This window comes from Bubalus bubalis, chromosome 1 (genome assembly GCF_019923935.1).
Source record: "Bubalus bubalis isolate 160015118507 breed Murrah chromosome 1, NDDB_SH_1, whole genome shotgun sequence".
In the NCBI taxonomy this organism is placed as follows: domain Eukaryota; kingdom Metazoa; phylum Chordata; class Mammalia; order Artiodactyla; family Bovidae; genus Bubalus; species Bubalus bubalis.
The window spans coordinates 118,304,970-118,322,659 of record NC_059157.1 but is presented as its reverse complement, the minus strand read 5'-3'; the positions used below and the strand labels follow the sequence as shown (position 1 = coordinate 118,322,659).

General features: G+C 47.0%; 1 protein-coding gene across 6 annotated transcripts in view; it reads right to left on the bottom strand.

Annotated features, from left to right (window-relative positions):
- Positions 1 to 17,690, bottom strand: part of TMEM44 (transmembrane protein 44) — a 48,353-nt gene that overhangs the window by 18,817 nt on the left and 11,846 nt on the right. For all 6 annotated transcript variants that reach the window (XM_025286191.3, XM_025286209.3, XM_025286179.3 and 3 more), the window contains 3 exons: positions 16,269 to 16,409; positions 14,582 to 14,686; positions 1,671 to 1,829 (listed from right to left, as the gene is read on the bottom strand). In XM_025286191.3, the coding sequence (XP_025141976.3) occupies positions 1,671 to 1,829; positions 14,582 to 14,686; positions 16,269 to 16,409 (405 nt within the window). The remainder of the gene's footprint in view (positions 1 to 1,670; positions 1,830 to 14,581; positions 14,687 to 16,268; positions 16,410 to 17,690) is intronic.

The following is a 17,690-nucleotide window of genomic DNA, read 5'->3' as shown; positions in this document are numbered from 1 at the left end:
TAATTGTCTAAAAAGAGAGAGAATAGAGGAGAGGAAGGAAAAGGGCTGGAAAACACAGAAATGGCCCAAACAGTCATAGAGACAAATTTCCAAACTTTCCAAGGTCACGGTCCAATCCTGACCTCAGTTAGGGTTTCCACAGAGTGAGAGTGAGTATAGCTTCCTACTCTCTCCCTCCTTCCTCCCCCTCCCCATCTCACCAACTCGGCTGTCCCTTCCCCTCACTGAATACACTCTGCGCTCAGGCTCCCTCTCTCCCTGGAGCCTTGGACTCAGCCTGGACTGCTGGCTCCCAGCCACCAAGCCATGCACCTTGGGTGTCTTGCCCACTCTGAGATCAAACCCAAGAAACAAACAGCATCGAATGCAGGACTTGGGGATACACGGACCCTGAATGGTCTCTGGTCTGAAATAGAATCTCTCCCTCAAAACCCAAGCTCTCAGGGACCAGCTGTGTTTGGTCCAGGACGGAGAGATAAAGATGAGGGCAGCCCAGGCCTCCAGACCTAAAAGCCTGTGCACAGCCTGGTGGGGGAGGCAGGTCCCTGCAGCCCTCCAGGCCACACGGCACACAACAGAAGGGGTGTAAGAGATGTATGGGCTGTGGGCACCCCAGGGAGGGAGGCTCTAATCCCTGGGGTGTGTGTGGGGTGGGGGAGTAGGTGGTATCTGGGTATGATTCTGACATGTGGAAACTGGGCCAGAGAAGACCCAGGAAGAAAGGCCCAGAACCCTGGGGATGAGGGAGCAGTCCATGGCCAAGGGGGACATGTATTCAGGGAGAGGAAGGGCACAAGGCCCGGGCAGGTGTGCATGGCCTGGAGCCCACGCCCCAGGGTCTGGACTCTACCCCTGAAAATCACAGGCTCCAAGTCTTTCAGATTTCCAGGTTCACTATGAGTTCAACAAGTATGGGGGACTGACTCGGGACCTCTGGCTCATTACTTTGCCAAATAAGGCCACTACAACCAAAACCAAAACCTCAGCACCAACTAACCACTTCCTATTATCATCAAGTTATAAAAAGGTATTTAAACATCAAAAGAGTGGGAGAACCCAACCAACCCAGACCGAAGGTGTCCCCCACTGACACCACCTGTACATGATGCTCTCCTTGTTCTCACTGGCTGCAAAGGGAAACTTCCTTCTGTGGGGAGCTTGTGGGGCTGAGAGGGACAGGACCACAGGCCTGAGAGTTATACCCATTTCTGTATCACAGAATGTGATGTGTCTTGTTTGCAGATCCAAAAATTCACAATGAGGCAAAGCTTATGAAAGTGCCAGACAGGATGCCCTCCAAGGGCCTCCGTGTATCACCACGACAGCACCACAGGGAGCAGCTGGTGCTCCTTGCGGGGGAAGAAAGGCTTCCCTGGTCACATGGGTTTGGGAACCATGGAGCCTCTTTAAAAAGTTTGTCATTCAGCATTTATTTCTCTAAGACATGACTGTTTCCAGTGACTCAGTGTGCAGAGCTTCCCTGACTCATCTGACCACAGAAAGTCCTCCCCAGCGCGGACTGTGTACGAAAGTCCTTGGAAGATGTTTAGTCACTATTCAGCAGGCATGAGGTCGGAGTGGAGGAACAGAGAGAATGCAGGTACCATGGAGGCACAGGCAAGCCCGGGTGAAAGAGGACGCACACACCCACCAGCAGACCCCACACGTACCTCGAGGTCGGAGTTGATGGAAGAGACCTGGGAGGAGCTGCTGGAGGACACACGGGCCTGGATGACCTGGACCGGAGGGTAGGAGGGGGGCTCCTGCAGGGATGTGGCTCCTGTGTCTGTCTGTCCGTCACCAGGCAGCCTGCTGACACTGCAGCTCACCTGCAAGGTGTGTGGGAAGGGCAGGCAGAGACTTAATTTGCATCTTTATTTTTTGCACTGTCAGGGCGTTCTTGTCCTTCAGGGTTCCAAAGGTAGGAAAGGATGTAGCATGCGGCGGCCTCCACCATGCTCCCGAAGCCACCGAGCTCCCCCTAGAGGCAGCCAGCACTCATTTGTGTGTCCTTCCAAACTTTCTGTGCACACATGAGCAAATGCATGGACATATTCCCCGCATTTCCACTAACAGTAGTACACTCTATAGTCTCCTATGCATCTTCCTTTCTTTTCCACTTAACAACATGCCTTAGAAATAGTACTACAGCAGATCTGTTTTTGTAGCATTGTATAGGTGTTCACAATCTGTTTAACCAGTCCCCTGCTGATGGATGTTTTAGGGTATTCCCAATCTCTTGCTTTTACAATCATTATTGAGTGTGGTAAATTATATTTTACATTCAAAATTTCTGGATATACAGGATAAATTCTTAGAAGTGGAATTGCTGAGTCAGAAGGTATGCACACTTGTCATTTGGGTAGCTCTTGGCAAAAGTAGGGCTTCCCTTGTGGCTCAATGGTAAAGAATCCGCCTGCAATATGTGAGACCTGGGTTTGATCCATGGGTTGGGAAGATCCCCTGGAGAAGGGAATGGCTACCCACTCCAGTATTCTGGCATGGGGAATTCAATGGACTGTATAGTCGATGCGGTTGCGAAGAGTTGGAAATGACTGAGTGGCTTTCATTCTTACTTCCACTTGCCAAAAGTGCACTCCATAGAGGCTTAACCAACACACCTGCCAGCAGCCTATGAGAGTGCCTTGGGAAGGGTTAAGGGAGGAAGAAACTTGTGAGATTATCTATCATCTATTTATATCTATCTATCTAGACTTCCCAGGTGGCCCCGCAAATGCAGGAGACATGAGACGCAGGCTCGATCCCTGGTTGGCGAAGATCCCCTGGAGGAGGAAACAGCAACCTACTCCAGTATTCTGGCCTGAAGAATCCCATGGACAGAGAAACCTGGCAGGCTATACTCCATAGATTCTCAAAGAGTTGGACACGACTGAGGCGACTTAGCAAGCACCCATATCTATCTATCATCTATCTCTCTGTCCATCTCAGAAGAGAGCTTCCTCCTACAGGGCACGCAGGTTTCCACAGGGATCCTCGAGGCTATGGGCTGGGGTTTCAGTTCAGTTCAGTCGCTCAGTTGTGTCCGACTCTTTGCGACCACATGGACTGTATACAGTGACAGGCTTCCCTGTACATCACCAACTCCCGGAGTTTACTCAAACTCATGATCATCGAGTTGGTGATGCCATCCAACCATTTCATCCTCTGTCGTCCCCTTCTCCTCCCGCCTTCAATCTTTCCTGGCATCAGGGTCTCTTCAAATGAGTCAATTCTTCACATCAGGTGGCCAAAGTATTGGAGTTTCAGCTTCAGCATCAGTCCTTCCAATGAATATTCAGGACTGATTTCCTTTAGGATGGACCAGTTGGATCTCCTTGCAGTCCAAGGGACTCTCAAGAGTCTTCTCCAACACTACAGTTTAAAAGCATCAATTCTTCGGTGCTCAGCTTTTTTTGCAGTCCAACTCTCACATCTGTACATGACTACTGGAAAAACCATAGGTTTGACTAGACGGACCTTTGTTGACAAAGTAATGTCTCTGCTTTTTAATATGCTGTCTAGGTTGGTCATAACTTTTCTTCCAAGGAGTGCCTTTTAATTTCATGGCTGCAGTCATCATTTACAGCCCCCACCCCCCAAAATAAAGTATCTCACTGTTTCCCTTACTTCCCCATCTATTTGCCATGAAGTGATGGGATCAGATGCCATGGTCCCATAGTTTTCTGAATGTTGAGTTTTAAGCCAACTTTTTCACTCTCCTTCTTCATCAAGAGGCTCTTTAGTTCTTCTTTGCTTTCTGCCATAAGAGTGGTGTCATTTGCATATCTGAGGTTATTGATATTTCTCCCAGAAATCTTGATTCCAGCTTGAGCTTCATCCAGCCCAGCGTTTCTCATGATGCACTCTGCATATATGCTAAATACACAGTCTAGACGTACTCCTTTTCTGATATGGAACCAGTCTGTTGTTCCATGTCCAGTTCTAACTGTTGCTTCCTGACCTGCATACAGATTTCTCAGGAGGCAGGTCAGGTGGTCTAGTCTCCCATCTCTTGAAGAATTTTCCACAGTTTGTTGTGACCCACACAGTCCAAGGCTTTGGCATAGTCAATAAAACAGAAGTAGATTTTTTCTGGAACTCTCTTGCTTTTTCAATGATATAACAGATGTTAGCAATTTGATCTCTGGTTCCTCTCCCTTTTCTAAATCCAGCATGAACATCTGGAAGTTCATGGTTCATGTACTGTTGAAGCCTGGCTTGGAGAATTTTGAGCATTACTTGGCTAGCATGTGAGATGAGTGCAATTGTGTGGTAGTTTGAGCATTCTTTGGCATTGCCTTTCTCTGGGACTGGAATGAAAACAGATCTTTTCCAGTCCTGTGGCCACTGCTGAGTTTTCCAAATTTGCTGGCATATTGAGTGCAGCACTTTCACAGCATCATCTTTTAGGATTTGAAATAGCTCAACTGGAATTCCATCACCTCCACCAGCTTTGTTTGTAGTGATGCTTCCTAAGACCCACTTGACTTCACATTCCAGATGTCTGGCTCTAGGTGAGTGGTCGCACCATTGTGATTATCTGGGTCATGAAGATCTTTTTTGTACAGTTCTTCTGTGTATTCTTGCCACCTCTTCTTAATATCTTCTGCTTCTGTTAGGTCCCTACCATTTCTGTACTTTATTGAGCCCATCTTTGCATGAAATGTTCCCTTGGCATCTCTAATTTTCTTGAAGAGATCTCTAGTCTTTCCCATTCTATTGTTTTCCTCTATTTCTTTGCATTGATCACTGAGCAAGGCTTTCTTATCTCTCCTTACTATTCTTTGGAACTCTGCATTCAAATTGGTATGCCTTTCCTTTTCTTCTTTGCTTTTTGCTTCTCTTCTTTTCACAGCTATTTGTAAGGCTTCCTCAGACAACCATTTGCCTTTTTGCATTTCTTTTTCTTGGGGATGGTCTTGATCACTATCTCCTGTACAACGTCATGAACCTCCGTCCATAGTTCTTCAGGAACTGTATAATCCCTTGAATCTATTTGTCATTTCCACTGTATAATTGTAAGGGATTTGATTTAGGTCATACCTGAATGGTCTAGGGGTTTTCCCTACTTTCTTCAATTTAAGTCTGAATTTGGCAATAAGGAGTTGATGATGTGAGCACAGTCAGCTTCCGGTCTTGTTTTTGCTGATTGTACAGAGCGTCTCCCGGAGAAGGCAATGGCACCCCACTCTAGTACTCTTGCCTGGAAAATCCCATGGATGGAGGATCCTGGTGGGCTGCAGTCCATGGGGTTGTTAAGAGTCGGGCACAACTGAGCAACTTCACTTTCACTTTTCACTTTCATGCATTGGAGAAGGAAATGGCAACCCACTCCAGTGTTCTTGCCTGGAGAATCCCAGGGACGGCGGAGCCTGGTGGGCTGCCATCTATGGGGTCCCACAGAGTCGGACATGACTGAAGCAAATTAGCAGTGGTAGCAGCAGCAGCAGCATAGAGCGTCTCCATCTTTGGCTGCAACAAATATAATCAATCTGATTTCTGTATTGACCACCTGGTGACGACCGTGTGTAGAGTCTTCTCTTGTGTTGTTGGAAAAGGGTGTTTGCTATGACCTGTGCGTTCTCTCGGAGAAGGCAATGGCACCGCACTCCAGTACTCTTGCCTGGAAAATCCATGGATGGAAAAGCCTGGTAGGCTGCAGTCCATGGGGTTGCTAAGAGTTGGACACGACTGAGCAACTTCACTTTCACTTTTTACTTTCATGCATTGGAGAAGGAAATGGCAACCCACTCCAGTGTTCTTGACTGGAGAATTCCAGGGACGGGGAAGCCTGGTGGGCTGCTGTCTGTGGGTTCGCACAGAGTCGGACACAACTGAAGCAACTTAGCAGCAGCAGCAGCAGCAATGCGTTCTCTTGGCAAAACTCTGTTAGCCTTTGCCCTGCTTCATTCTATAGTCCAAGGCCAAATTTGTCTGTTACTCCAGGTATCTCTTGACTTCCTACTTTTGCATTACAGTCCCCTATGATGAAAAGGACATCATTTTGGGGTGTTAGTTCTAGAAGGTCTTGTAGGTCTTCATAGAACCGTTCAACTTCAGCTTCTTCGCATTACTGGTTGGGGCATAGACTTGGATTACTGTGATACTGAGTGGTTTGCTTTGGAAATGAAGAGAGATTATTCTGTCATTTTTGAGATTGCAGCCAAGTACTGCATTTCAGACTCTTTTGCTGACCATGATGGCTACTCCATTTCTTCTAAGCAATTCCTGCCCACAGTAGTAGATATAATGGTCATCTGAGTTAAATTCACTCATTCCAGTCCACTTTAGTTCACTGATTCCTAAAATGTTGATGCCATCTCCTGTTTGACCACTTTCAATTTGCCTTGATTCATGGACCTAACATTCCAGGTTCCTATACAGTATTGCTCTTTACAACATCGGACTTTACTTCCATCAACAGTCACATCCACAACTGGATGTTGGTTTTGCTTTGGCGCCATCTCTTCATTCTTTCTGGAGTTATTTCTCCACTGATCTCCAGTAGCATATTGGGCACCTACCGACCTAGGGAGTTCCTCTTTCAGTATCCTATCCTTTCACCTTTTCATACTGTTCATGTGGTTCTCAAGGCAAGAATACTGAAGTGGTTTGCAATTCCCTTCTCCAGTGGACCACATTTTGTCAGAACTCTCCACCATGACCTGTATGTCTTGGGTGGCCCCACACGGCATGGCTCATAGTTTCATTGAGTTAGACAAGGCTGTGGTCCATGTGATCAGATCGGTTAGTTTTCTTTGACTGTGGTTTTCAGTCTGTCTGCCCTCTGATGGAGAAGCATAAGAGGCTTATGGAAGCTTCCTGAGAGACTGACTGAGGGAGAAACTGGGTCTTGTTCTGATGGGCGTGGGCATGCTCAGTAAATCTTTAATCCAATTTTTTGAGGATGGGTGGAGCTGTGTTCCCTCCCTGTTATTTACCTGGGGCCAAACTAGAACTAACTCATTTGAAAAGACCCTGATGCTGGGAAAGATTGAAGGTGGGAGGAGAAGGGGACGATAAAGGATGAGATGGCTGGATGGCATCACTGACTCGATGGACATGAGTTTGAGTAAACTCTGGGAGTTGGTGATGGACAGGGAGGCCTGGTGTTCTGCAGTCCACGGGGTCGCAAATAGTCGGACACGACTGAGCAACCTTCACTTTCACTTTCAAACTACGGTGGCGGTAATGAAGACAATGGCGGCCTCCTTCAAAATGTCCCATGTATGCACTGCTATAGTCACTGCCCCCAGCCCTGCAGCAGGCCACCGCCAACCCACGCCTTGGCCAGCGAATCCTGGACACTCACGGGCAAGTCTGGCTCAGTCTCTTGTGGGGTCACTGCTCCTTTCTCCTGGGTCCTGGTGCACACAAGGTTCTGTTTGTGCCCTCCAATAGTCTGTTTCCCCAGTCCTGTGTAAGTTCTGGCGGCTCTATGGTGGGTTAGTGGTAACCTCCTCCAGGAGGGCTTACGCTGCACCCAAAGCCCCTGCCCCTGCAACAGGCCACTGCTGACCTGTACCTCTGCAGGGGACACTCAAACCCAGTTCTGTCTCAGTCTCTGTGGGGTCTCTGGGTCTTGGTGCGCACAAGGTTTGTTTGAGCCCTCTGAGTGTCTCTGGCGGCTATGGGGTTTGATCTAAACACAATTCCGTCTCTCCTACCATCTTGCTATTTCAAATCCTAAAAGGCGATGCTGTGAAAGTGCTGCACTCAATATGCCAGCAAATTTGGAAAACTCAGCAGTGGCCACAGGACTGGAAAAGGTCAGTTTTCATTCCAATCCCAAAGAAAGGCAATGCCAAAGAATGCTCAAACTACTGCACAACTGCACTCATCTCACACACTAGTAAAGCAATGCTCAAAATTCTCCAAGCCAGGCTTCAACAGTACATGAACCATGAACTTCCAGATGCTTAAGCTGAATTTAAAAATGGCAGAGGAAGCAGAGATCAAATTGCCAACATCTGTTGGATCATCAAAAAAGCAAGAGAGTTCCAGAAAAAATCTACTTCTGTTTTATTGACTATGCCAAAGCCTTTGACTGTGTGGATCGCAACAAACTGTGGAAACTTCTGAAAGAGATGGGAATACCAGACCACCTGACCTGCTCTTGAGAAATCTGTATGCATGTCAGGAAGCAACATTTAGAACTGGACATGGAACAACAGACTGGTTCCAAATAGGAAAAGGAGTACGTCAAGGCTGTATATTGTCACCCTGCTTATTTAACTTATATGCAGAGTACATCATGAGAAACGCTGGACTGGAAGAAACACAAGCTGGAATCAAGATTGCCAGAAATATCAGTAACCTCAGATATGCAGATGACACCACCCTTATGGCAGAAAGTGAAGAAGAACTAAAGAGCCTCTTGATGAAAGTGAAAGAGGAGAGTGAAAAAGTTGGCTTAAAACTCAATATTCAGAAAACGAAGATCATGGCATCTGGTCCCATCACTTCATGGCAAATAGATGGGGAAACAGTGAGAGACTTTATTTTTTGGGGCTCCAAAATCACTGCAGATGGTGACTGCAGCCATGAAATTAAAAGACATTTGCTCCTTGGAAGGAAAGTTATGACCAATCTAGACAGCATATTAAAAGGCAGAGACATTACTTTACCAACAAAGGTCCGCCTAGTCAAGGCTATGGTTTTTCCAGTAGTCATGTATGGATGTGAGAGTCGGACTATAAAGAAAGCTGAGGGGCAAAGGACTGATGCTTTTGAACTGTGGTGTTGGAGAAGACTCTTGAGAGTCTCTTGGACTGCAAGGAAATCCAACCAGTCCATCCTAAAGGAAATCAGTCCTGAATATCCATTGGAAGGACTGATGTTGAAGCTGAAACTCCAATACTTTGGCCATCTAATGCAAAGAACTGACTCACTGGAAAAGACCCTGATGCTGGGAAAGATTGAAGGCAGAAGGAGAAGGGGACAGACGACAGAGGATGAGATGGTTGGATGGCATCACCGACTCAATAGACATGAGTTTGAGTAAACTCCGGGATTTGGTGATGGACAGGGATGCCTGGCGTGCTGCAGTCCATGGAGATGGAAAGAGTTAGACATGACTGAGCAACTGAACTGAACTGAACTGATCTCTCTTCCATCTGAGAAGACAGCTTCCCCTCACAGGACACACAGATTTCCTCAAGATCCTCGAGGCTGTGGGCTGCGGTTTCAGAGCCAGGCAGTCATCACACTGACACAGCACAGGGGGAGCAACCTGCCTTCCAGACCATGTGTCCATCAGCTAACTGTGTTACCTTGGCAAGAAACCTTGTCCTCCTGAGCGTCACTTTCCTGACCTATAGACAGGGCTGGTGGCCCCTGCCTGCCCTCCTCTTAAGTGGTGTCACGAGGGTAGGATTTAGTAAACGCCCTGGACACATGAGAAGAACAGCTGCTCATACTGGTCCCCAAATCACGCAGGGCTGCAACCCTAGACAGGTCAAGGGCACAGAGCCCTGTGAGAGTCGGCTGGAAGGGAGGAAAATCCACAAAGGAAACACAGGCAGAGACATGGGGTGGTGGGGGTGGGGGGTGGGGGGGGGAGCAGAGGCCTCCCAGCCACAACAATGAAAGAATCTATAAATTCCCCAGGCCTGATCACACCTGAGTCAACAGATAAAACAGAGTTTCAAATGCTGCGAGTTGTGGACTCCTAGGACCCCATGCCCTCAGCCCCTCAGGCCCAGCCTGGCCCCAGCTGCGCCTCTTGGGAAATCTCTCATTAGACCAGTGTTCAGGAGGGGATGTTGGGAAGAGTGGGGACCTCACTGGCTCGTTTGCCTGTTTCACAGGGTAGTCCAAACTGGATGTGTATTAAAGCACATGGCATCACGGTACCAAACCACAACATGCCCATCAGGACACTCTCATTTAAAAAAAAAAAAAATCTGCTAACATAGCAGGCATGAAATGGCAGCATAAAAAGCATGTCCTTTCTATAAAAGCTCAGGGCCCGGAATCAGACATGCTTAGCCTGAAACCTATTTTTGAGATTTTTCTAACTATAGGATCTTGGGCAAGTGAGTTAACCCTCTCTGTGCCTCATTCTAAAATAATAATAAAAGTATTAAATATAATAATTTAGCATAATAATAATTCAACAATTTATATAACAATAGAAATAACACTTGTATCTACTTCAAGTTGTTATAAGAATTTGTGTTGATGATAATTTTAAAAAACATTTATCAAGCATTTACTGGGTGTCAGCCATTATGCCAAGTAAGAAGCTGCATAACTGTAAGGAAAGGCACAGATCTGGGTAGAGACAGGTATGAATCCTGGTTCTAACACCAACAGATCGTGTGACCTTGAGCAAGCTGCCTAACCTCAACTGGCCCCTTTTCCTTCTCTGTAAAATGAGCATGGTAACCTCAAGGGTTGGGTGTTTGGATTAAATGATGTAATCTACGTAAAGCACTTAGACCAGTACTCTAAGCACTATAACCAGCACTCTAAGCACTATGACCAGTACCGTTATCACCAGAAGGGTTGGTTGTTATCAATTACTCAGAGCCTGACAGGTAGTTAGCCCTAATAGACCACCACAGGAATGATGACTCTTCTGCCCAGGCTAGAGGCAGGGCTCCAGGCTCCCAGCTGGGAGCTGTCATGAAGACAATGCTCGCCCTCTGGTGGACACAGAAGGAAGAGAAAAAGAGAACACAGTCTTCTCCCAGAGTCTGTTTCCCAGCAGGCATCCTCTCAAGACTCAGGTACAGGAGTCTTGCGTTTAAGTGAACACAATTTTTCCATTATTGTTTTTTATTTTGCATCATTCTTTTTTATTTTGCATTATTATTTTTCAGAAATTCCATGATTTCAAAATTTCTAATGTAAAGTGTTGGCCAGATGCTGCCAGGGCTCCCTGTGCTTTCCCCCAGGGCTTCCAATCACCCACCTACCCACCCACCCTCCCGATGGAAGAAGAGTTTAATGGCCAAAACAGGCTCTTAATTGTGAAAACGTGCTCCAAATCTCCCTGAACTTCACTTACATCACATACAGGCTATTTGCATCCACTTCCCAAGGAACAACAATAAGTAAAACCTCTCTATCAGGACCAAACTCTGAGTGTCAGCATGTCCCAAAGTCAGCTCAGTGGGGCCCCTACTACTGAACTCTTCGTTCCAACACACCTGTGCTGAGAGCCTGTGACTCGATGCACCAGGGTTGAGGCAGATGAGACAGAAGCAGACAAAGTTTATATCCAAGCAGGAGACAGAAAACAAACAAAAGTAAAAGATCATGAAATGTGCTTTGCAGAGCATTTTAAAAGGTAATAAAGTAATACAGATGGCGACTGCAGCCATGAAATTAAAAGACGGCTACTCCTTGGAAGGAAAGTTATGACCAACCTAGACAGCATATTCAAAAGCAGAGACATTACTTTACCAACAAAGGTCCGTCTAGTCAAGGCTATGGTTTTTCCAGTGGTCATGTATGGATGTGAGAGTTGGACTGTGAAGAAAGCTGAGCGCTGAAGAATTGATGCTTTTGAACTGTGGTGTTGGAGAAGACTCTTGAGAGTCCCTTAGACTGCAAGGAGATCCAACCAGTCCATCCTAAAGGAAATCAGTCCTGGGTATTCAAGGACTGATATGGAAGCTGAAACTCCAATACTTTGGCCACCTGATGCGAAGAGCTGACTCATTTGAAAAGACCCTGATGCTGGGAAAGATTGAGGGCAGGAGGAGAAGGGGATGACAGAGGATGAGATGGTTGGATGGCATCACCGACTCAACGGACATGGGTTTGGGTGGACTCTGGGAGTTGGTGATGGACAGGGAGGTCTGGCGTGCTGCAGTTCATGGGGTCGCAAAGAGTCGGACATGACTGAGTGACTGAACTGAACTGAAAGTAAAACAGCAGAAGAGATATTTGACTGGGTGGTGGGGGAAGAAGGCCTTCGGAGAAAGTGACGTTTTTACTGAACATAAAGACGAGAAAGAAGCAGACATGTAAAAAAATCAGGAGGAAGAGCACGTAGGCAGAGGAATGAAGAGATATTCTGTGTAGCCAGAGAGGAGTGAAGCGGGGTAAAAGTGGAGGCAGTCAGGGATGGGGCAAGCACGGGTCTCAGAGGGTCTAACAGGTCTGTGTTAGGAGATTAGATTCTATTCTGTGTGAAATGGGAAGCCAGAAGTGAAGTGAAGTCGCTCAGTCATGTCCGACTCTTTGCAACCCCATGGACTATATAAAGTCCATGGAATTCTCTAGGCCAGAATACTGGAATGGGTAGCCTTTCCCTTCTCCAGGGGATCTTCCCAACCCAGGGATTGAACCCAGGTCTCCTGCATTGCAGGCAGATTCTTTACCAGCCAAGCCACAAGGGAAGCCAGAGGAGTGCTTAAACCAAAGAGTAGCAAGATATAATTTACGTTTTAAACAGACCCTTCGGGTTACTGGTTGTAAGTGGAGGGGATAGGACAAAAATAGCAGAGGGGCAAACCAGTGACAAGTCTCCTGGATCTACTTGTTTCCCACTTTTTAAACTGAAGTACAGTTGATTTACAATGTTATGTTAGCTTTAGGTATACAGCAAAGTGATTCAGTTATACATATTCACCTGTATATGCCTATATTCTTTTTTTCAATTCTTTCTCATTATACCTGCCAGACTCCTCTGTCCATGGGATTTCCCAGGCAAGAATACTGGAGTGGGTTGCCATTTCCTTCTCCATAGGATCTTCCTGGCCCAGGGATCAAACCCAGGTCTCCCACATTGCAGGTGGATTCTTTACCATCTGAGCCACCAGGGAAGCCCTATAGTTTATTACAAGATATTGAATATAGTTCCCTGTACTATGTAGCAAAATCTTGTCATTTATCTATTTTATACATAGTTGTGTGCATCTGTTAATCCCATGCTCCCAATTTATCCCTTCCCCTACCCTTCCACTTTGGTAACCATAAGTTTGTTTTCTATATCTGTGAGTCTATTTCTGTTTTGTAAATAAGTTCATTTGTAGTATTTTTTAGATTCCACATAAAAGTGGCATCATATAATACTTGTCTTCGTTACTTCACTTATATGATAATCTCCAGGTTGGATCTACTTTATTTTTATTTATTCATTTTTTGGCTGTGTCCGTACCATGTGGGATCTCAGTTCCCCAAACTGGGATCAATACCTATGTTCCCTGCATTGGAAGCGCAGAGTCTTAACCACTGGACCACCAGGGAAGTTCCTGGATCTACTTTAAATGAAGTATTTACAAGACTCGCCCATGGGTGAGATGGGCATAAGCATGTACTGAGGAGAAGAGGGGGATCTGGGTTTGCCCCACCGCACTGACATGAGGAAGATAGGGAGAGGAGCAGGAGCCGGTCTGGGCATGGAAATCCAGAATTCTATATTAGACACGGGGTGTGTGAGATGCCCTGTGGTGATAATGAAGAGGTAGCAGAGCAGCCAAGACTAGAAAGGATGGAGACACAGGCAGGGGAGATCGCAAGGGCTGGCAGGTGGGGCTATGGGATCAGAGAAGGGAGCCCTCCTGAGGCGGAGTTGGGGTACTGCAACCTTGAAATCAGGCTCACCGGGAGGAGCCGCCAGGAATGCGGAATCAGAAAAACTAGGACAAGGAGGGCCCCAGAAACTGGAAGAAGCGGGTGGCTGAACGAGTTGAATCTCAACTAGGACAGAAATTATCCCAGGATTTAGCGGTAGGGAGGTCACTGTAGCCTCGACAGGAACATCCTAGTGGGGTGTGGGATGTGAAGTGGATGTCTTACCACCTTTTTCAGTCTTTTCTCCAACTCTCCTCCTCCTGTTGCTGCTGCTGCTGCTAAGTCGCTTCAGTCGTGTCCGACTCTGTGCGACCCCATAGACGGCAGCCCACAGGCTCCCCCGTCCCTGGGATTCTCCAGGCAAGAACACTGGAGTGGGTTGCCATTTCCTTCTCCAATGCATGAAAGTGGAAAGTGAAAGTGAAGTTGCTCAGTCTGTCCGACTCTTAGCGACCTCATGGACTGCAGCCTACCAGGCTCCTCCGTCCATGGGAGGAGGACAAGAGTACTGGAGTGTGGTGCCATTGCCTTCTCCTCTCCTCCTCCTGAGGACCCCACGAACAGGCCAGAACACCGGGAGTCACCCCATACCCTCACTGCTCCCACTGCTCTACCCACTGACTCCACTGAAGCTCTGCATCTCCATCAGCTCTGAGGCCACACCACCTCTTTCCTGGACTTGCAGCCATCCCTCACTGACCCCCTTATCTCTAGGCTCCTCTCTCTAATCTGCCCCCAGCACGGCCTGAGTGATGGCCCTAAAATGCATGACTGACCCTGAGTCTCTAGTCCTGAAGTCTCCTGGATTCCCGTCATCCTCAGGATGATGGTCAGCTTCCATACTGTGACCTTGCCTCTTCGCCACCTTTTCATCTTCCCAGCTCCACTTCATCTGACCACCTCCTCCCTACCAAGGCCTTCAAAAGCTCTTTTTTACATGCTTTCCTGACTCATCCTGCCCCTCCTGCAGCTAAAGTGTCACCTCTCCAAGAAGCCTCCCATGACTACCCCCCACCCTCTGGGCACCGAGCGGCGGCTCACAGCCACTTGCCTGCTGCACCGGTTCAATGGTTAGCTCCATGTAGCGACTGATGGCTGCCATCCTCTGGAGCGGCTTGCAGTGTGGGAGTGTGGTGAGCGGCACCCAATCCAAGTTCTTTCAAAAGGAGACAGGAAGACAAAAAGGAAGAAGGAGACACTTCCTAAGAACAGGATTCCATTTTCTTCAAAAGAATCCCTACAGTATTTTTCTGTTTTTATGGCACATCTCACTTCCTATAAGATGTATCTTATCTGTCTCTTTGATGTCACAGAAGGTGGGTGGGTCTGAAACTTTGCTGCACAGTGGAACTACCTGGGCTTCTTAAAAAACAGCTAATGTTTAGCTTTTAACCCCAGACATTCCGATTTAACCAGTGTGGAACTGACCTGGAGAGTTTAAAAGCTCCCGGGATAATTATAAAGTTTGGCAAAGCTGGGAGACCACGTAGGTGGGTGCTAAACAAGTGCTTTTAGAAGAAGTGGTTCCAGGAGGACTTATTAAAACAATTGAGCTGTGTTTTGGTAGAGCTTGGCGGACCCTGGAATTTGCATTTCTAACAAGTTCTTGGGCGATGCTAGTCCAGGGACCACACTTTGAGAACCAGAGCTGTAAAAACTGCTGGAGACGGTGAAGGCTGTACTTACTCTCTTCAGAACGCTAAACACATGGGGCTCTCCCGAAATGTTCTATCCCTTTTGGAATATAATTTCACAACAGATTCTAGAATGGAATGAAAATAACATTCCATTAGAGCCTTCCTGGGAACTTGGATCTTTGGTCCAAGAACCTGTATCGCCCCTTCTAGCTCGGCCGTACCTACACACTATCTCCTGTTTCATTAGCTCAGTCAGATTATGCCGTTAAAGCTAGAACATTTGGAGGAGTGGACCTGGCTCACTCACAGAGAGTCTCATTTCCACTCTGAAAGAAATGAGAATAGTGAAGAGTCTTCATAGGAGACTAGATTTTTTTTTTTTTTCTGAAAAAATTATCTTAGAAAAGAGGGAGCTGCTTTCCGTTCAAGTCTTTACAAGCTCTCTTATTATCATGAGGCACTTGTTCAATTATTTGCACCCAAGGACTTCTGACAAAGACAAACTCCCTCAGTTAGCATAGTTCTCCTTACTTACAGGGGTCACCTGATTAAATCAGTAAAGACAAAGACAGACACATTTACAGATATGACATAATTGCAAAGGGTGGATCTTATTGTAAACAACACTTTAAAAATCAGCTTTTTAGCAATATCAACTTTTTAAAAAATTGTGTTATTGGTGGTGATGCTGTGGATGTCAAATTCATGCAAAAATAGGAACATAAGTTTTTATCAAATGAGGGCAAAAAGCACATTACTTCTAAACTCAAGTATTAATCTATATAGTAAGTGAATTTCAATATATGTGTAAATTACCAAATAGCATAAATGGACATTTGACTGTTTTATCTACATTGCTAAAAAATGTTTAAGTTCATGCAGCAATCAAAGAAAAAACTTTAAAAATATTTTGTACTTGGAAAAACAGAGGATCCTATTTTCTCAGGGCACTCAGTGTTGTGCATAACAGTAGTTCTTTAAAGTGACTGGCTCACACTGGAGGGACCCCCAGATTCCCAGGCTGGGCCCTGGCGAGGCTCTCCACCTCTGCCCATGCTGGGCACAGACACTGGTTGGCCCCATCCAGCTGGGAGACCTTGCCTCGGTCATTGCCTCCTGGTTTTCTTCCTCCTTCTCTGCACAGGTCAGAAGGGCTTGGGTGTCGGGGTTCTCTCCCGCTTCAGAGGCAAATCCCAAGACCTGCCTCATCTTGCTCTTCATCACGCAGGAAAGGAAAATGATCTGAGAAGTGGAAGTTAAGGTTCAAGGAAGCGGAGAACTTCAGTTGTCTGATGCTGCCTTCACCTTGGCACCCCGAAGGCTCCACCCTGGAGTGATGCCCTCACTCCCCAGAATCATCCTGCCAGGGTAGGCCCCAGAGCAGACACAAGATCATCTAAGGACAGACCCAGGTCCAATTCTCTCTGTCCCCCCAGGGCCCACCATGCAACCAGGTGCTCCAACAAGCACCTGGTGAATACTTTTTAAACCAAAGGACTGTGAAAACCATCTTCCTCGGCTTAGGAGGGATGGTACATGTAGTGGGTTGAACAGCGTCCTCTCCAGATTCACATCCACCCGGAACCTCAGAATGTGACTTTATTTGGAAACAGGGTCTTTGCTGATATCAAGAGTTAGTTAAGATGAGGTTGGCAGTAGACTAGGGCGGATAAGGTAAGTCCCACAAGAGGAACTTCAGAGGAAGAGAAGACAGGCAGAGATACACAAAAGGAAAAGGGCCACGTGACGATAGAGGCAGAAATGGGAATTATGCTGCCAGGAACCAAGGCACCCCAGGAGCCCACCTGAAGATGGAAAACGCAGGGCGAGACTCTCTCTTGGAACCTTTGGAGGGAGTGTGGTCCTGTCTGGACTTGGGGCTTCTGGTCTCCAAAGCTGAGAGAATAAATTCCTTTGGCTTAAGCCATTGAGTTTGTGGCAATGTGTTATGGCAACCTTGGCAGCCTCAAACAGTAGGTGAGAAAATCTTTTTCGGAACTGTTTATGCTAGATCCACAGGGTTTTTTTACACACTCCCTCGCCAGCAGAGGCTTACCCACTGTCAGCATCTCCACCCGCCACTGTCTGAGCTTAGCGTGCCCTTGAGGCCCTCACAGCAAGGTCACCGGGGTGTCAGCACATTGGGCAACATCCCCTTGGGGACAAGAAAGGGGAACAGCTTTTCTACCTGCTTCCCCACCCCAGGCTCCAGCACCAAATAGGACAGGAAGCGCAGGATCAGCTGTGCAGACCAAGTCAGCTCACAAAGCCCTTCCCAGCCCACAAGAAAGACAAGGCAAAGGTGAGAAAACAGATTCACAGAGGGTGGGGCCGACGCAGCAGGGAGCAGCATGGAGACAGGAGCTGGCTCTTCTCTGAGCCCAGGGCCAAGAAGTTCACATTCCCTCTCTGCAGTTTCACAGAGCTCCAGTCAAGAGATCCTTCTTATTTAAAAAAAAAAAAAAAAAAAAAAGGAAAAAAACACAGAATTGCACGCTGCAATTGTGTCTGCCTGCCCTAGGC